At 36.7% G+C, this 21,705-nt stretch overlaps 1 protein-coding gene across 1 annotated transcript in view; it reads right to left on the bottom strand.

Annotated features, from left to right (window-relative positions):
- The window catches only part of Dcc (DCC netrin 1 receptor), a 961,067-nt gene that overhangs the window by 16,176 nt on the left and 923,186 nt on the right, over positions 1-21,705 (bottom strand). The window contains exons 26-27 of the mRNA XM_048363596.1: positions 14,124-14,285; positions 7,134-7,346 (exon numbers count right to left, since the gene is read on the bottom strand). Coding sequence (XP_048219553.1) covers positions 7,134-7,346; positions 14,124-14,285 — 375 coding nt within the window. The remainder of the gene's footprint in view (positions 1-7,133; positions 7,347-14,123; positions 14,286-21,705) is intronic.

Genomic DNA, 21,705 nt, shown 5'->3' with positions numbered 1-21,705 from the left:
AAAATATAAGGACATTCTTCAGAGCTTACCATTTGTCTTTTCATAAAGTTCTGACGACAGGTATTTTTATTCTCTCTTATGACTGTTTAAAGTGAAAATTCCTATTTTAACCTTGAGCTTACTTGTATTAATTCGATAATGAACTTCAAGTTTATATATAATGCAGTAATCTTATTTATTTATTTATTGTGCTGGTACACTGGTTTGAATTCAGGGTCTCACACTCTGAGTTGGCTTTTTCACTCAAGGTTGGTACCCTAACACTAGAGTGATATCTCATGTTCGGATATTTTTCTCATTAACTGGAGATAGAGTACCACAAACTTTTCTTATCTCGGCTAATTTCTAACCTGATTCCTCCCATCTCAGCTTCCTAAGTAGCTAGGATTACAGGTGTGAGCCACCAGCACACATTTCCGGATGCAATAATTCTCGATTGATTTTCAAGAAATTAGTTCTTCATAATTTCCGTTTATGTTTTAATTGGGCAAGCTTATTACCAAAAGGATTCAAGTTTAGACTCAACTCTGTTCACTCTCTTTTTCCTGTTCCAATTAGCCTTTTGTTATCTTGAAAATACTAAATACTATTATTCCTATCAATTTCTTCTTTCCCATTCTATAGCCCTCGTGTGCACATAATATTCCCATGTGCCTTAACTTCTATTTTTATTTTATACCTCCTTCTGCTCATCTCGATTTTCCATGTTGGACTCCAAAGACCTGGGCATCAATGGGGCTGAAGGCAACAGATGCCAGGCCTTGGCTTCCTGCCTTATTGTAAGAGGATAACTGATATATTGGACAGGTGAGTTTAAGACAGATGGTAGCTATATCAGAGTTTTCTGGCTCTTTGGCACACTTGCTATAATTTTCCCCCATCTAACACCAACATAAAGGAATAGAATATTGACTCATAAATCTAAATAACTCAAGCTACCTTCCATAATTATTCTTTGTGGATATGTAATATTTAAAGTTAAAATTAATTAAATTATTAATATTTAAAATTAATTAAATTAAATTTCCCCTTATAGGAGAAAAAAGTTATTTAAGAATAACTCTTGACATAACTGAATAAAAAGAAACCTAAACTAGACACTAGTGGTTCAAGCCTGTAATCCTAGCTACTCAGTAGGATGAGATCTGAGAACTGAGGCTTGAAGCCAGACTATTATTTTCAGTCAAACAGCAAGAGGTCAGATGTGTCACTGTAGCTCAAGTAGTATTGCACCAGCCTTGATCAAAAAAGCTAAGCAAAGTATGAGTCCCTGCATTCAAGCTTCAATACTGGAACACACACACACACACACACAGACACACACACACACACACACAGAAACATACAAAAACAAAACCTATGTTTATCTTAAATGTTAAATTTCTCTAAATTTCTTAAAGCTGTTTGCTCAATTTTTAACCATGGGTAGGTAAATTTCTTAACCTTTCAAAACTCATCTAGAATGAGGCCTCATTCAGTTGACTTACTCATAAAGATCTCTCTAGAAATTATTTTCCTCTATGAGATAGTTAACAGAGTGCTTTCCTAATTATATGCTAATATGCTACACTAGAGGAAATAAGCATATCTGTATTAAATACCAAGTAGTTCCAGAGTCAACAATATTTGTAATATCTAAGCAAATCAGCCTTAATTACATTTTACCAAAGGATAATTAGGGATGACCACACAAAATCAAATCAAATTTCATCCATTAAAAAAAAATCTGTTACAAATGAAGATAGGAGAATTTCAAGGAGACAGCTATATAAAAGAAGCAGATGGGCTTCCGCCTGAGTTGAAATGTCTGTAATAAGATGTAGTGTAATCTTCTACTCTCGAATTGATTGGAAATACTGGCTCCAATAACACCAAATAACACATCTCTTCTACTCAGCTGCACCAATGATTGATTTGCTCTGACTTGTCTTAAAAATGACCGTCTATTTCAGCTGCTAAAGGAAGTCTGATCTCCCGTGACCTCTGCCTGTGACTGATTTTAGCGGAATACAGCACGCAGGTGGGATCTGGGATGCACACTCCCATTGGTGACCTACGCACAGCTCAGCAAAAGCAATTGTATTAATGTATTGTAGTGACTTATTGGCAGTCTTGTGTGATGACATATTTACTGAAATGAGGCCTGCCGAAAAGATCAGGCTACAGCAGGAATACATGATTTCCCAACCAGCCATAAAATATAAATCATACGCCTTTTCTGTCCACTGTCATCCACATACACCTACACCTTGTTCTCAATCCCTTGACAGATGGAAGCCCAAGCTACCATTTGCAGAAGGAAAATCAAACTCTATTTCACAGTACAATGAAGTGAATTCTGGTCCTGTCATGTCCACAGACATATTGATCCCTCCAACACTAAAGATCAGAATGCTCTGGGTTTTTCATTTTAAATATATATATATATAAATATATATATATATACGTATATATATATGTAACAGATATTATATACACATATATGTTATATAAATGGAGGGCAATTTAGAACCTATTCAGTGTTACAAGAAGCAAGAGGTATAGGAGGCCATTGTTCTAAGGGAATGTGGCAATGTAAAGTCACCATTTAAGAGGTCACATTTTCTGTCCTTATACAATTACAGCTCCAGAAGACAAAGGGCGTCATGATCCAAGTTCATTTACAGTACAGTAGATCATTTCAAAGCTAAAAGGAACTTTCACTAGTGAAGAAACACACACACACACACACACACACACACACACAGCTTAACTTAGATCTTTATGTAATTTATGACAGACCTATAATGCAATAAGTCTAACACTCCATCAAACATTTTCTAGTTAACCTGAACAGGGACTAAGCCAAATCACTTATATGTCCATGCTTGTGATTTGAAAAATGCAATGAATTATCCCATAAAATGTGTAAAGACCACACAGTTATTCACATTCAGAGATGAAACAGTGAGAAACAGATCCACTCTACCATGAGATAATGATGAAATTATAAGAAACACTATAAATACTTTGATGCATAGTAAAACAAATTTCCAACTCAGCAGGTGGAAGAAAAAAAAGTGAAGGAATGAATCTGTGTTCACAGGTAGACAGAATTTCAGTCGTTATGACAACAGGATGACTTTCTAATTACTGCCTACTATAGCAATATGCAAAATGCTCCTTAATCCCTGTGAGATTGTTACTGGATAGTGTGTGTTGCCCTAAGCCTCATATTTAAAGTTGTTACAAACAGCTCATGTGCCACAGTCAGAGGCAAACTGAAGCATGTACCCTTAGCTCTGCCTAGGAGAACTACACACAAAAGGAATTTTGATTGTAGAATGAATTTCTCCATTGATCCAAATGTCAAAGCTTTCAAAGTGGAAGCAGCTTCTTATTTAGTATGATCCTTAAAAATTAGAGCAATGCTTCACATTATCATATTCTGAGGTAATTACTTGCGGTAAGTAAAGATAAATTTATGACTAATTACACAGTGCTTTATTGTGAAATCCAGAGTAAGATTATTTGAGGTATTTTCTTTTTAAAGCTGACAAGCGAATGCCTTTACTTCATCAATCAGTTTGACTAAAGTAATGATTTTCTTAGAATTAAAATTTGTTGAAAGCTCTAAGTATTTCATCTTTGGGGCTAAGAAGCATGTAGTTAATGTCACTGCTAATACATTTGTCAGTCTGCTAATTTTCTTTTTCTATTAGAATAAGTAAACACCAGCCCCCTTTAAAAGCATACTATTTACGATGTGTCAAGAGCAATACAGAAAGACTTATTTGAAAATCATGAGGTAAGGCATTATGAAATGCACGGGAATCACATGCAGACAATGAAGGAGAGACATAAAAGGGGAAGGCATTTAATAATTCCAAACTGATGATAGAATATGCCTCATGTTGAGGGGGGAGGGAGGGCATTTAAAGGGGAACGGTGGGAAAAAAAGTCAAATTATGATCTCTAGCCAGAGGTATGGGAAAATATGAAAGAAGCGATGGCTTGTGAAAAAGAGTCAAACAAAGGCGGCTCTTAGGTGTACAATGGAAATAAAGGAAAATGAGATTCTGTCTGCACGACATTTGATCAGAGAATGGCTCTTCAGAAATGCTTAGGATTTCATTGAATTGGTACAGAGACAATACAAGTGACTGTTCCTCTTCCTGAAGGACCTAATCTACTCCTTTATGTTACATTGTATCAGATTTTGTTTAACACAGCTTTGGTATTATTGTTACCAGGAGAAAATGACATCTTGGAATCCATCTTATCATGGATGTTCTTTCTAAACTTTAAGTTCCTTTTGATCATTTTCTTATGGCAGGCTCATTCCCAAACTTTGTGTACCAAACTGAACACCACTGCTTTAGGGGTAAAAAACAAACAACAACAACAAAAAAGAACAAAAACACACTTAAAATAGAATTCAAAAAAGCATTTTTGCTGTATAGAAATAGTGACTGTAAGAGTTTGGGTTTTGAATGTACCCCCAAAGCCCTGTGTGTTGAAGCCTTGACCCCCAGCCAGTGGGAGGTGCGGGGAGGTGTGGCTTAGGGGGAGGTGTTTAGGTTATTGTAGACATGTCCTCAAAGTGGACAGGGCCACCCCCAGCCCTTCCTTGTCTCTCTCGCTAGTGATGGAATAATCAGATTGTCCCGCCACACATTCCCACCGTGATGTGTGCTCCCTTGCCACACCCCCAAACCAACTAGAACCCCTCAAACCATGAGCCCAAATAGCACTTTTCTCTTTCTGAGTTGATTATCATGGGCATTTTTTTCCTGAGCTCTTTAAAAAAATTTTTTTTATTAATTAAATTTTGTTGACAAGTTATTGTGCAAAAAGGGTACAGTTACATAATAGGGCAGTGAGTACATTTCTTGTGATATCTTACACCCTCATTTTTCTTTCCCTTTCCTAGATCAGGTAGGCATATATACAATACCCAGTGTGCCAAAATCATATACAGTAGACATGTGGCGTATACCAAAGGAAATTCACCTAGAACTTTAAATATAATGTCACCAATAGAGTTTGCTTATCTTTGTCTTATATGATGATATATACATAGGTGTTGAGCTATTGTGATCCACTGAGAGGTCTATTTTAGACCTTTTTATGTTTAGTAGCTGTTTGATTTTCAGATACACAATATAAGGTCGCTGACCCAAACCTGTGGAATTTTTGATAGCAGTTTTTAATAGCAATAAAATATGACTGACATAACTTCCCAGCGGATGGAATAGTGTGAAGGGCTATAGCACTTTGTGCCTCAGCTCATGATGAATTAAAATGCTTTTTTTGTTTATCTTTGTATTGACTTTGGGATGATTTAATACAATATTTTTTGATTTTTTTGTCATTGAATAAGTCAGATATAAACTGAATGGCATAAATAAGTTTGGAAATTTTTAGGACTCCTGGTCTCTGAAGCTAGAAATAGGTATGCTTGCTTTAGTACTGCTTGTCAGCCTTCTAGACTTAATGAAGCTCCTTCCATTATTTGGGTCTCAGTTTCCTCATAATGGTGAGTAACAGCTCCTTCACCAAAGTTGCTCTGAGGTGCCAGTGAAATAATGCTTGCTTGTCCACTGAAGGTTTATGAAAGGAGAGCTATTGTTAGGCAGTGTAATCAACCTGCCATCTGTCCTGTTATCTATCAACCAGCTTACTTCCAGTCTTTTCCTTTGGTTAGTATTGGAATGGAGAAATAGGAGCATTACCAAAGAGCATACTCTTGAGACAAGAGTTCCTTGAAGGAGCTCCCTTGATTCAAATTGTTTTAATGATCTAGAACCAGAGAGTTACTGGTTGATATAAAGTAGCAGATATTCTCCTTAATGTCAATGGGAATTGACATTGAATAGACAGGGTGGATCAGACAGTGTAGATCTTGGAGGGGACTTGAGGTTGATGTTAGGAGGGCTATCTCCTGTGGAATGAAGTCATGATTTGTGTTGAGCCTGTTTCAGGGAAGACTGTCCTTCAGCATAGATACCAAAGGAATCCAACTTGCCTTGGGGCTCATAGCTGCTTCATAGGGTGAGTAACTGACTATCTATTTCATACACCACATGGAGAAGCTCAGAGAGGATGTATACAAATCAACTAAGAAGATGTTAGGAGCAAGCTGGATTCTTACTAGTAACATAAAGATAATTAATATTTACAGCTCATTGGCAATCGTTTCTCTGGATTTTACAATGATTGTGTGATAATGCAATCACACTGTTGTACACATGGACCTGAATCAGAAAAAAAATTATCTGCATATACAATGTACACAATGTAGAGTACCCCACTCTAGCTTCCTGGTTACTTAGAATACAGAATATTTTCATCTTATGCCTGATATAATGAGGTTGCCTTAGAATTACTTTAAACTTTCAAATGGTCTTAAGCATTACATAGTTCCTTATTAGCATATCCTACTTATCTATTATCCTATCATTCATTCACATGCTCTACTTTACTTCCTCCATTTCTGCCCTTTGTCTCTGTCTCCCTTTTCCTTTCCCCAGTCTTTAAAAAAATAAGATTGAGCTCTAGTTCAGTCCTAGTTCAGCTGAGGTAATAATTGCTGAATTAAAATATCACTGCATTGGCAACACAAGGCCCACCCCTGTCATCTGACTTTCCTAGAAAGCCGTCATAGAAATGTTGATTTCTATTTAAATATTAGCTCATTTCAACAATTAGGAAATTAGACACTAACTCTTCTTTCTGTTTCTAGTACCAGAAGTATCATTAGTACTAGATATTTTCTTGTACCTTGTACATTTAACTTTGGTCTTAAGACTCCCTATGCCAGAGAAGGAAAGCCCAGAGGATCAGGAATATCCCCAGCATTCTCTATTGAGCTCACCTACAGCACACACTAAAGGTGATGGATTGGCATTGAAGATTCCTGGACACCTCTCCAAATGAATGTCAAGCATCTATAACTATCCACCAATTTTTCCCCGTAAAGTAGACAATTTAGAGCCGCACAACAAATATCAATGGCAAATGTAAACATACTGGAAGATATTTCTCACTGAAAACAGGTAGGACATCTGGGTCTCCTCAGACACCTCTATGTACCACCCAGGCGAGTCATCAAGGATAACAGTGACTTGAAATGGGAACCTCTGGCACTTTACCTGGCTGAGACAAAAGCGGTGTGTAAGGGACTTTCGGTTCTATTGCACTCATCGGTGGAGGTAGCAAAGGGTTAGCAAAGCTGCGGAGTGGATGAGTTGGTCGAACACAGGCGGTGGGGATGGTTCTGCTGGGTGCCTCTTCGCTGCTGGGATGTTCAGGCTGGGCTGGGGGTAGCATGGGCGGCTGTTGCGTGGTTGGTCCTTCACTTGCCGCTGCAGCAAAGATAAGAAACTCAGTCAGGATTCCAGACAAAGCTTATTTCCCCTAGGTCTCCTGAATCAGCTCAGAGAGAAATGACAGGATCTAGCCAAGCTCTCAGGCAGGCTATGAACATTCTTATTCCTTTACTGTCCTATACTCATGGAACATGATTAGCACGTCCCCTTTAAACAACAGAAAGAGGTCTGCCAGGACAAGGATCTATCTTTCAGGAGGAGTAGTAAAATGTATTCCGCATAGACTATATTGCCTGAACTGTCTGGGCCCTGTAATCATAAGTGATGAAGCAAGAAAAAAGAGTTATTTCTCCTTTCATAAGTAGCAATGTCAGTAAAATTCAATGTACCAAACCCGGTTACAGCTGCATTATTATCTACCAGCCAATATGCCAATTTTCCTGTGATTTAAACATGCCATGTCAACTGTCAAACAAATCAGAGTTACAGGGTGCTCAGAGGCATTGCTAATAAAATGATACAAATAATAACCACTATCATTATCTCCCATAACAAAATAGAAGCACATCTAGCTAAAAGTTATACGAGAGATGACTCGGCTGGAGCAAGTTGCCTGAATACAGAATTATGATTTTTTTCCTCTTTCATAGCAAACCTTGTAATTTTCAGGCAGATTACTATAGCTGAAGAGGACTCACATAGTCATTTGTGACAGCCCATGGGCACTTGGACAGCTTTGTATATGGAAATGCATCTTTTTCCTCTGGAGAGTACAGTTGAGTAAGAATAAAATATTATCTAGGCAATTTCTCTCTCTAAGGATGCTGTGACCCAATTTTAATTTTTGATTCCTATTCAAAGTCAATAGGTATGGGGTAGAATGCAAATGGACAGGATTCCCTACTAAGTAGAAGGATTAACCCTGTGTGGAGGGGTTATCCGCTGATTTATGTTTAAAGAAAGTTTAGTTGAGTAGATTAGAAAAAAAATGCAATGATAGAAGATAGCATCTCAAAGAGATAACATCTCACTTCCTAAAGAGGCCTTTTTTTTTTTAAGCAGGAAATATTTCCAGATAATGAGTTTGGGAAATCATTTTAACACAAGTCTTTAGGAGGCCTCATAAAGTCAACAAGAGGTAGAAGTGCTAGAATGGAAATCTGATAATGGTGAAGGGATTAGAGATTAAAGATACAAAAGACCCAGACATTATATTAAAGGTATGCAGATGAGGAAAGTGTCTTCTAAGAGTGTTTGTACTCATTCTTCCTTATGGAGAAGGGGTCAGAGGTCCTCAGGAGCATGAGCAGCCTCCAGACTCACCTCTGTCAAAGCTGGAGGAAGGAAAATGTTGAGTTGGCTGAGAACAGGATGTAGCCACATGCTATTCAGAGTCAAATACACTATAGGCAGAGAGGTCACAAAAGATTTCTTCAACCAAGGGAAAGGGCAGCAAATTGCAAGAACCTGAAAGCTAACGAAACACTTGTGTTTCTTTGTCCAGTGTTGTCTGGTGAGGTGGTGAAGAGTAATACAGATTTACAGACAAAGAAAATTAGCAGGTGTTCATTTGCATGTTTAGTTCCTGTCAATGAAAGAATGACCAAAGGCCAATTTTCCAAATAAAGACTTGATGACTTAGCCAACTTCTAACATGGGTATCTTTGTGCCTGCCATTGGTCTGAGAGTGATGGCTCAGTTCTATACTCAAGTTTTCCCTGGAAGGTAGACTTTAATATGGATCATTTTGCCTATAATTCTTTCTAACTACAGGTCCCACAGGATCCTTGTGAATTGTTAGATTGCAAAAATAACTTAGGAAGGAAAGCCAAGACCTTTCAGGAACATCTCTAGAGATAATCCTTTGGATGGAGAAAACTATTCACCACAAGGGTTTTAGAATCTCCTGGAGGAAATCCATTGGCTTTCAGGATCTCTCTCTCTCTCTCTCTCTCTCTCTCTCTCTCTCTCTCTCTCTGTCTATCTCTCTCTCTGTCTTTCTCTCTCTCTGTCTTTTGTTCTGTGAACTATGACTCTCAGAAATCAAGTTCTTAAAGCTGCTTATCTCTGGTCCTTTTCTATTTCCAATGATCTGGCTCCTATTAAGGGTTTCACATCATAAGATTAAAAATATATGAAAAAGGGGCTGGGACTATGGCCTAGTGGCAAGAGTGCTTGCCTCCTACACATGAAGCTCTCGGTTCAATTCCCCAGCACCACAAATATGGAAAACGGCCAGAAGTGGCGCGGTGGCTCAGGTGGCAGAGTGCTAGCCTTGAGTGGGAAGAAGCCAGGGACAGTGCTCAGGCCCTGAGTCCAAGGCCCAGGACTGGCCAAAAATAAAAATAATAATAATAATAATAAATAAAATAAAATATATGAAAAAAATTATGACACAGTTTCATAATTTTCCTTAGAAATCTGCCTTTGTTAATTCATCCAGACTGTATTTTAAAAACTGTCTTAGCATTAAAGGGACAATGATACATTTGCAATGTCTTACTTTTCTTTGCTTCTTCTCTTTTTCTTCTTCAGTTTTGAAATGAATAAGATCTATAGTAGCATATTATTATGATCATGAATTTAATACAATTTACATGTGCCTTTAGCCAGAATCCTAGGTTGACAGACTCCATATGTCACACCAAAATATGAATTCTCATGAGATCACTAAATTTATTTGGCCACTCACAATTCTCTTTTCTTTTGTGGTATTACCTCTCATAGGTATCTCTAAAACAACAACCACAAATTATCTCTCCATGTTCAATCCTGTATTCACAACCTTTTAGGTAGGTCCTGTGATGCCCCCTGGGGTCCCTGACTGTGTGGACCAACTCCTTGGGGAAATCCATTTTTATCACAACCCACAGTTAGAAGGCAAAATAGCCATAGCCCTAGGCGAGGTGGGAAGGCTCATCCTTAAGACCGAATGGATTCCTAATCCATAAGAGACTGGTTTTGTTCTGTTCAACATGAATAAAATGGACAAGAGTTTCCATATAAAATGTATCATTCTCATATTTCAAATGGAGCAAAATAAATGCTTCTCAGAGTCAGTTGACATTTAGAGCAGTGAAAACCCTTAAACAAACACAATAGCAACTGTTCTACCAGAGAAATCCTCTCACTTCAGATGAGCCCATTTGGCTGGTTCGTTCGTCAGCTCTCAGACACCTATGTGAAACAAATTGGCTCAGCGACATGACATTTAGCTTTTCTAAGAGCTCTGAAAGTGAAGAAAAGCTCCTTTCACCATGATCTGCAGACTCCCTGCAAATCAGAGTATAGACTGAGAATCAAAGGCAAAGCCCTCAGTTTTAAATGATGGAATAGTTGGAATTCATTGTACAAATGGCATCCAATTACACAGCAGACTGAAATCTCAAGGCACTTTGTAATAATTAATGTCAACACACATAAATAATAGCTACCGAATAACTGGGAATAGTATTGCAAAAAAGGGAAATGAGGATTTTTTTCCCCTCCTAGCTAGAAATGGTAAATTTGATAGCTATATTATACAACAGTGGCTCTAAGAAAAGTCTCTGGGATGTGAGCACCTCTAAACACCCAACTGACACATTTATCTCAGAAGAGCAGCACTTTGCAACATTTCTAGACTGATCTCAGTTCTTGAAGTACCGGGATTCTTGAAAATACTCTAGAGAACACATCATGAATTCCATTGCGTGGATGCTTTTTATCTAGTTCTATTTATTAGTTGATTTCCAAGTTGAGGGGGAATTCTGTCAAAAGAATTGCATGAATGGAACTGTCAGGTCTTCCCATCACATAAGGACAGAAAGGAAGGTAGAAACTACCCATTTCTTTACCATAGAATTGACTCAAAGATGAGGAAATGAAGGCACCATTTTATAATGATTTGTGGAAAGGAGAGCTCAAGAATGTGTATGAAGGTTTTCCAAGTACAATCCTCTTTGCAATTTCCCAGAACTGTAGTTACTTAGTAGGAAGAGAAAAATGTTTGTCCATTGCAATAACACCAAATGTTGCTGTGGGTCAGAAAATGGGTGCAGTGGGATGTACCTAGTGGATCTTCGCTTTTCTTACAGATGGAGAACATTGTTGCTTTATTTATGACTTCAGAAAGCAGTGGGTCTTTGGGGCACAAGTTTAGTGATTCATCTCTTCAGAAACTCAAAGATTTTTCAGATAACTTCGGAGGAAAGAGAGTCTCTACATTTAGCCAAGCCAATTCTTTTCTTTTTCTAACTGTGCCTTTCTCTGTTTCTCAAGGTGACTAACTAGACATCTCCACCCAGAGTCATGAAATGTTTTCTGCTTGAGAGAGAAGAGTGATACTTAATGTTCTCCAAGATATATAGAAACTGATACTGAATGGCTAGAAGTTAACTGCTACTGACAGTGAATTAGAGAACATTTTCTTTCCTAGGAAAGAGGGTGCTTAACCATTTCCTTTCAAAGCAATCACTTGAAATGCATATTAGATACTATGCTTTTCTCTTTGTATATGCTCTATTCAAAAATACTTGTCAAATGACCATATATATGTATATGTACATATATATATTCCACATAATCTTGCCCAGGAATTTTTATTGCCTTATGATTTTAGATGAAGTTGAATGAAACTAATAAGCACTTTAATGAGTGCTTTATTTGTATAGCATCATATAATAATTGTTGCATAACTTACGTTGTATAATATCTATAGAGTCACTTTTATTTAGTAATCATTATTTTAAAAATATTAAAAAGCTAAAGGGTCTGCTAAAGAGATTAAATATTTTGCTTAATTCATTCATATTTAGGGGCATTTTAGGTTTTGGTAAAACTGTGTGGAAGGTATGGAGATTTTCCACATAGCTACTGTGTTCGGTCTCTCCATTAGAAAAGTCTCACTCTGGAAGATTATGTGTGAGTAAACACATTTTATCCATAGATAAATCATAAAGGTTATGCCAGTCTATTTGTTTTTCTTCAAGCTTTGACTTTTGCATTTAGCTCCCCCATCCTTCAATAGGGCAGCATTACATACCTCGCCAATTCAAGAGCAAAACCAGAAAGTATAAATGGAATGTTGGAGCACAGTGCATATATTTTAAAAAGGGAGAATTAGAACTAGGAAACTGGAAGGGAATACCAAAATTCAGAGACACCGGGTAAAAAAGACAAATGATTACAAAAGCAATACTTGCAAAACTGTTCAGTGTAAATCTACTGAACAACTCATGGGGGGAAAGTGAAAGGGGAGGGGAGGGGGAATGAGGGAGGAGGTAACAAACAGTACAAGAAATGTATCTAATGCCTAACGTATGAAACTGTAACCGCTCTGTATATCAGTTTGACAATGAAAATTAAAAAAAAAAGAAATAAGGATATACAATAAATAAGAACAAATAATAGCCAAGTTCTGGTGGTTCACACCTGTAATCCTAGTTAGTGGTACAGTATTAGCCTTGAGTGAAAAAAATGCTAAAAGAAAGTGCCCAGGTCCTAAGTACAACCCCAAGTACACACACACACACACACACACACACACACACACACACACACACACTCCACAAATGATGATGAATAAAAAGGAGTAGCAAACTTCAGCTTGCCTCCATCATGCCAGAGGGGCCTGACAAAGGTTATTCCACATCTATTTTACCATGTCCCTTTAAAGTCATAGATACAGATGAAATCAAACTAATATAGCAAACAATGACCCAGCAAGGAACATACAAAATAACAACACTTCTCCCCCAAACAGAAGGGACTGATTGACTCTGAAAATTTTAACTGGAATTGTTAAGTCTAATGAGAGTTGCTTTGAGATTTGGGTATTTTGGGGGATTAGATTTCCCACACATTTCTGATTTAATGCCCTTTACCATGGCTTGGGGGTCTATTTTTCTTTGAGTTTATGCACACAATTCTATTCTGTGGATACCACGGCAGTGAGAAAGAAGGAAAATGAATCTAATTCTCCCTGAGCAGGTTTTGATGCCTTTTAATTCCATCCTTTCTACAGCTAGGCGATTTATGATTTCTTGGAGCTTCCCCTGTTGAGTTGGGAAAAATACAGCCTATCTCACAAATATATCGTATTGCTGTTACCATCATATCTATTACAAAACATTCTCTCTCACATGAGCTGCTGAGTCACCTATTCTTAACTAAGAGATGAAAGCCATAAAATCGATTTAAAAATGCTATGCTCAAATGAAAAAAAAATAAATAAAGCACAAGAGAAATCACTGGGCAGTGTTTAATAGCTTAAGGGTCTCCCTCTATTCCTGCTTTCTTTCTGATAGCTGAAATATGACTCTGGAAATATTTCTGGAAATACCGCTTCCTTGCCTAAATGATAAAATATGTTGCTTAAATAATTAAAGAAAGGCACAGGATTCATCAGATATTGACTCACCTGGAATCAATGAGAACTATGACAAAGACAAAGATATCACTTGATTGTTAACTTTCTAGTTAACAGGACATATGATTTCCAAACAGGTACTATAATATTATTTTTTTGGAACAATATGGTCTTCATTGACCACCCCCCCCCCCCATGCTTCATATAGTTAGAGGAGGATGCTATGGGAAAACTACTAGAAAGCATTCTGAAAGCCCAATAACTGAATTCCAAAGACAGCAATATTGGAAGAGAAAATTCTAGTCCCAAGGTCATAGGTCAACGGGTCTATCCAAAGGCTAAGTAGAGAGAAACATTAGATTTGACCGCAAAAAAAACAAACAAAAAACAAAAACAAAAACAAAAAAAACAGAATCTTGCTCTTGTTCTTATTTTCTTATGAAAAGGAAAGGAAAATGCATTACACTGACTTCTTCCTGCTCCAAAACCTCGGTCCACTGAGAGCGTTGGGAAAGGTACAGGCCGGAGAGTGAACTGCGGGTGGGGGTAGCCACACGTGGGCGATGGGAGGATTCCTGGGTACTGGGCACTTTCTAGGGTTGGCACAGGGATGGCGCTCACAACAGCTGCAAAACAAAGATATTTATTATTATCATCATTATCATTGCTTTACACCTTAGCCAGCTTAAGAGGAAAAGGAGAAAAGCAAAATTACTCACATTCATGTGCATTTACCCCGGTCCTGAAGCAAGTTCTCTACATCTCTCTCTCTCTCTCTCTCTCTCTCTCTCTCTCTCTCTCTCTCTCTCTCTCTCTCTCTCTAGCATTTCACTTCAGAACTTTACCCTGGAGGCTAAAGCTGTAGCAGGTTCTAAAGAAATGACTAAACAAGTTAATATAAAGCCCCCTCAATATTTTCAGTCATGTATGCTTGCTTGCCTTATTCTTTCCTCCCAGGATAAAGATGGATTTAGAAATATAAGGTTGTTCAGAAAGCGTATATGTTTTGTAGAGTGGTCTTAGGAAGTTCTAGGGTTTCTTTTTAAATTGTGGAAATGAATGGACCTTGGTTGAGAGACAGCCCGAAAACACAAAAGCAAGGACATCTCCATCTGAGATTTATCTTTAAATAGAAAATCCCTTGAGTAGCCAAAGTTGTGAAGGCAAGTGACACATTACTTCAAAGGTAACTGAACATTTTCTACGAATACCAACAATTTTTGTTGCAAGGACTGAAACCCACAGATGGAAACAGTTTTATCTTCTAGGTTTAGACAGTTTTGTTCAATTCCATTATCCCCCAGAAATTCAATTACATTATAATATGAAATATTTATCTCACTGAAGTTAATCTTCATTTCATATCACCTTATAAAATGTTTAGTATTCTCTGCCTCTTATTATCAAATTATGCAACTTAAGTCAGGCTCTGCAACTATTCATTTATAAAAATTAATGTTACTTCTTTCATACATGTCATTTTTATTTAGTTACTTTCTAGTAGTAATCACTGGAATTCAGTATACCCATGTATGCATATTTAGCAAAGAAAAGTGTTCCTTTACTTAAAACATACTGCCTATTTTATTAATAACTGCACAATTTTAGATATAAATTGCATTGCACTATTGTGTGTAAATAAAAAATCATACGGTCTATTTTTATAATGATTTGTTAAGTATTGGTAGAGTTTTATATTTGAAAGAATAAATAACAAATTTGTTTTTATAGGAATTTACTAAAGCTTTTGGTTTCAGCATAGGTGATATAAGACTTCATTTAATAGTGAATGGAAAGATTATTAAAAATGGATGGGTGTGATTTTACAGTGTTCTTTCGGCTTGTGACTTAAGAGAAACTGAAGTCATTAGATGATTGCTATCAAATCTCATTACTATGACAGTCATCCATATATACCTATAAATTCCTCAGTGTTTATATCAGTAAAAGGAAAGCATTGGAATGTGGTATAGGCAACAAGTGGCAGTCATACATGGGAATGTATAATTAATGTATCAAAAACCCCTTCATAGTCACACATACTGAAACAAACTTCAAGATACGGAAACAAAAGACATCTTTTTCTTTCATTAGTTTTTAGTTTTTGATGCTTCTTTCTTCTCTACTTATGTATGGTGTATTCATGTGTATATCTTTGGAGGAGGGAGGACACAGAATTTGAAGGAGAGGGAGAAAAAGTACAGCAGTGGAGCTCACTGGACATTGATAAAGGTGAACTATACAACTCGTGGGTGGAGACAGGAGGAGGGACTGGGAAAGAAGGAGGGAACCAAAGATAACGTAAGAAAAGGAATGCACTCATTACCTGACTCATGTAATTGTAATCCGTCTGTATATCACTTCCATAATAACAATACAGTAAATCAATTTAAAAAACCCATTCACGGTGTTAAGTGATAAAATTCCAATAAAATATTAGCTTTACATTCAACTGTGAAGAAATACTAATTACAATTTTAACTCAACCCAGGAAAAACATTAAAAGTCAGAGAATTATAGTGACAGGAAGCAGAAACATAAAAAATTTCAGGAGTTAGAATGTAGCTCAGTGGCAAAGTGCTTGCCTAGCAAGTGTAATAGAACTAGGAAATTGGAAGGGAATACCAAAATCGAGAGACACAGGGTAAAATAAGACAAACAACTACAAAAGCAATACTTGCCAAACTGTTTGGTGTAAATGAACTGAACAACTCATGGAGGTGGGGGGGAAAGGGAAAGGGGGAGGGGGAGGGGAGAATGAGGGACGAGGTAACAAACAGTAGAAGAAATGTATCCAGTGCCTAATGTATGAAACTGTAATCTCTCTGTAATTCAGTTTGATAATTATATATATATATATATATATATATATATATATATATATATATAAAAACAGAAAAGAACTCAGGTTGCTTTTTGCTGTAGATAGATGATCAAATAAACATTAATTTGCATGAGTGTGCCATGTTTGCACATTATTCTATGCGGTGGGAAGTTGGTATTTACTTTGAACACAGACATTGCAATAGTCATTCTAAGTTAAGTTACATAAAGCATTATTTGGATGGAAATTCACAGTGAGAATGGAGTGATCTAAACCTTTATTAAGGAGGAACTTCCTTGTGAGTTTCCAAAAGTGATGAAGGGGTGCTGGAAAACAGTAAGGTACAGTGGTAATTGTATGTTTTGAGACTCATTTAAAAGGATAGTATAGGGGCTGGGGATATGGCCTAGTGGCAAGAGTGCTTGCTTCCTATACATGAAGCCCTGGGTTCAATTCCCCAGCACCATATATACAGAAAACGGCCAGAAGTGGCGCTGTGGCTCAAGTGGCAGAGTGCTAGCCTTGAGCAAAAAGAAGCCAGGGACAGTGCTCAGGCCCTGAGTCCAAGGCCCAGGACTGGCAAAAAAAAAAAAAAAAAAAAAAAAAAAAAAAAAAAAAAAAAAGAAAGAAAAGAATATAAAAGGATAGTATATCAGGAAACTCTCATCTCTCACAGAAATTTAATTTACAACAAAATGTTTAAATTTTAAAGTACTGTGAAGAAACACAGATCATATAAATTATTAGAAAAGATGCAAATGAAAATTTGGGAATGATAAATGACACAATGCTTCAATAACAATATGCCAAAAGGAGTAAATTATGGACAGACAAACACATGGGCATCTCTAGGTTAAAAAAAGAAAACTATTAAAATGACTTTTTTTTAAAGAAAATAATGAGATTAAAGCCAGGTTTTAGGTAAAATGATTATAAATTCCTTAAATAAAAAGGTTATAATTTTGCTGTCTTTGTGCTTTTCACAGTACTATGCTAGAGATACCTAATTTTATCCAGTGCGTTAATAACAAGGATTTTAGAAAAGTACTATTTGGAAACATGGCATTTTAACTCCTTGGAGACTTTTAAAATGATTTGATGTATTATTTAGTACCCTGCGGTGTATAGTTATATGGCTATAATAATGATAATAGACGAACAACTTGGTTACTACCTTGCATACAATCTATTCTTATATATCAAATTCTCAGTTTCTGAGGCAGTCAATTTACTTATTATTTTATTAATGTCATTAATCAAATAAGATCCTGAGTAAGCATGTGTTGATAGACAGTTGGCAATATATGTGCCAACTCTATGGACAATTGTTTCTCCTGTTAGTGTGACAATGATTACTTAAAAGACAACCCCAACCCCATGTAATATATTATACATATTTCCTTGTTATTACTATGATATTATTATTATATAAGCAATGTTAGTATGAACCAATCTTTCACACTGCATTTATAAAAAGTTTCCAAAGTATCTTTTGATACAGAGCCAAATAAATTTGGATGAAAAAACAAAAGAATTTGGCAAGCCATAGAATCCATAAGTTGGGCAACTGGGAGAGTTCAAGAACCCGAATGTCCATTCCAGTTCCAGGTCCTTCATTCCTGAAGACAGCAACTTTACTTTCTGATAGATTTACATTTTCACTACTGACCTGAGTACAAGGGTTTGCAATTAGTAAGAGTTCTTTGAAAAAGAACAAATCCATTATGTTTCAGCCCCTTGACAATGCTCATTGTCTTATTTCCTGACAAACAATCCTATTTCAAAGCTTTTGTTTTGAGGTATTTTTATCCATTATTCATTTCTTCAGGGGTGGGAAGTTGATATTTACTTAGAACATAGACATTGCAATAGTCATTATGAAATAAGTTATATAAAGCCTTATTTGAACTATCTTTTTGTATTTTTGTTCCTAGCTACCAGTGCTTGGAGCCAGAGAAGCATGTATTTGCATGTATACCTTTACACATTTACACACACACACACACACACACACACACACAATTTAAAGCATGCACTGCATTACTTGGTTTATGTAAAGCAACTTGGAGAGTGATATCTTCAAACATTTTCTATGAATCTCCTCTCTGTGGTCAAATATGACAAGAAATCTCTTCTGACACAGCTAGCTGACATTTGAATTTATTTGTGACACTGATGCACAAAGATTTCTCAAATACAAATTCCCTGACCAAATTACATTACTCCCTGAACAGGGCACAGTGGTATTTGAAAACTAACAACAGTCTTTAAAATGTTAGCACTAAATGCGACCTACAGGAAATCTAAAGTGAACATTTTTATTTTTAAATGCTACAAATGTTAAGAACTAAAAAGCCTCCCTAGGTGTTTCTCAACAAGATATTTGGCAAAAATGGACAGATTTACTGTAACCCTTCTGTACATCAGCTTGACAATAAAATTAAAATTTAAAAATAGAGTTGTTGAAGACAGGAGACACATGTAATACAAGTAATGATATGTTGAGTGTATGTGAAATGTTTTCACATTCTACGTTTCTTTTCCTGTATATAATGCCCTTTATATAACCTGTAACATCTAGAAATTTAGTGTTTATGGCCCTTGATAAATACCCACACTTTCTTTGTATTTTTTTCCAGGTGTTCTTTGACAAGCTTTATTACAGGATAACATTCAGTGCTATCCTCAAGCTCAGTGAAGGACTCTTTTCAGAAAAGTACTAGCATTCATAAATATGTGCTTTGCAGTTACCTTAACACAGGTTGGAAAAGCAAGTGCTCAAGGAAAACTGCCTGGGACCATTGCCTGGTTCTTCATCTGGTAGTGGATAATGTCATAGAAAGTTTGTCAGAGAGCTTCTTCTAAGAAGGTCCCACCTATTGTATGTTCTGTTTCTGTGGGATTCCTTCACACATTTTTACTGGGGTTGTCCTGCTGACTAGTAGAATGTGGAAGAAAAAAAGTGTTGTTTATTTTCAAGGGTAGATGTTGAAGGAGTATTAGGCCTTGATCTTTCTGATTGAAGAAGCCAGGGTGTTGTTTTTTCCCCCTTTGGGGAAATACTGGCCCAGATAGTGAGACTAGAGCCTTCAGTCCAAGAGTCTGTGAACTCAGAAAGATGTAGCTAGTTGAGTCAACACAGTTCCTCTAACCTACTTATTTTAATAATTCAGTTTCCTAACCAATTAATTTTATTTGAAATGTCACTTATTTATAAAATAGCCACGAAACTGTGTCTTCAATGCTAATTCAGTCACAAGTATACTAAAACCCATTTTGTATACATTCTTCCTCTCAACAAAACATCGCATGACATGCGTGACACAGTGGGATTGCAAAAGTGTGTGGACTGAAGGCTACAATCTCTCATCACCTGGGCCAGCATATTCTATTGTTTCTTCATTCCTAACTGAAGTATAGAATGCATATGGAAATTTGAGACTATTTAAAAGGGAATGCTTAATGATTTTCCAAAGTAGAATACTTGGTACTCAGCACCCAGAACAAGAGAATATTATCAGGTTTCTGTTATGTAATATTGTATCTGTGAAGTTCTCCATACTGCTTGTGCCATGTTAGCTTGTTTGTCTTTATGGTTGCATGTTATTTATTACATGAATACAGTGCATGTATTATTGGAGTAAAGATGTTCTAAAGTGTGGTTCAAGTGGCAGAGTGTTTGTCTAGCAGTTGCAAGGCCATGGATTCAATACCAAATCCCGAGGAAAGAAAAAAGGAACCCTCAAATACTAATGTATACATAGCAAATTCAAGGAAGACATTATTATAATATATTTACCTATCCTTTCATGAATTTGATGAATATTTGACAAGCACCAATTTTGTGCTAGGTATTGAGCTATACAGTGGGTGAATATGAAGATGAATTAGCTACATTACCTTCCTATCATGTAATAATTTACAATTTGTTAGCGAAGGGTACATTTGGACTTGAATACCTAAGCATAGAAGGCAGTAGTGAATGTAATAAAGGCCACAAAATGATATAAACACTGTCATTCAGATATGAAAAAGAGAGTCATACTTTCTGGATGAAGTAATTAGACTATAACTTGTCAGAACATCAGTATCTGCCATGGTCTTTGAAAAATGCATTCAAACTTTTTAAGGCTGAGGTAGCTCCCATTCACTTGTTCCAAAAGGACAGAAGTCAGCAGAGTGAAAGCAGATGAAGAGTAATGTGTATTCATGGAATGCTAGTTAGTTTGGCTTAGCAAAGGTTGAAGGCACATAAAATTGTATAGCAATAAGAAACCTATCTGATAGGCTACAGAGGCTGAATTGTTTTTTTTCTAGGCAGACAATAAATTGAGTCATTTGAGAAGTTTATGGAACAAAATACCATTTTTAATTTGTTTTAGGAAGAAACCAGAAAAACAAGTTTTATAAGAGTCTGGAAGATGCTGAAGATATAAAGGGCACGAATGGAGATGTTTTGAAGGTCCTAGTAGAGGTCAAAGAGAAGAGAAGAGAGTATGACTGACCTGAGAGTTTAGCCAGGGATGCGCAAGATACTGGCACAAAAACTCAGTGATATATGAGAATCTGTGAATGAAGTAGTTATATGTAAGACAGAAAGTCCCCATAAAGATTCAGAAACACAACTCTTATGAAGAAGAAAGCAGTATTAAATAGACACCAAGTTACCACAGGAAAGCAACTAGATGTTAACAGAAGAGGCAGTGAAGTGAGTACTACCATTCTGTGTAGCCAATCACATGGAAGAAAAGGAGAAGAACAGCTAGGAGAATGATGATAAAGGCTGCAGCATTATTCATTTATTCTGGTGTTCCTGAGGCATGAGCTCAGGGCCTTACACTTGCCCAACTAGTCTTTTTATCGTTGAGTCGTGACACCAGCTCTTTTCTGCAGTGGTTATTTTGAGATAGGGTCTCTCTTTTTGTCCATATCCATCCCTGGATCATGTTCTTCCTATTTTGCCTTTCCATAACTAAGATGGCAGGCATGTACCGTGGGTCCACCTTTTCTCTGTTGCGATAGAGTCTTATAAACATTTTTTTTTTTTTGCTCAAGCTGGCCTGCAACCACAGACCTTCCAATCTGAGTCCCTTGAGTAGCTAAGAATCCAGGCCTGAGTTGCCTTGCTTAAAAACACTGATTTCTGAAACAAGATTTGCCAGCTGGCAGTGTGGCTATACCATTAACCAGTGGTGTGACTATAAGCTAGTTACTTCATCTTT

The sequence above is a fragment of the Perognathus longimembris genome, chromosome 15, assembly GCF_023159225.1.
Source record: "Perognathus longimembris pacificus isolate PPM17 chromosome 15, ASM2315922v1, whole genome shotgun sequence".
NCBI classification, from domain to species: Eukaryota; Metazoa; Chordata; class Mammalia; order Rodentia; family Heteromyidae; genus Perognathus; species Perognathus longimembris.
The sequence above is the reverse complement of the archived record's forward strand: the minus strand, read 5'-3'. Positions and strand labels throughout refer to the sequence as shown.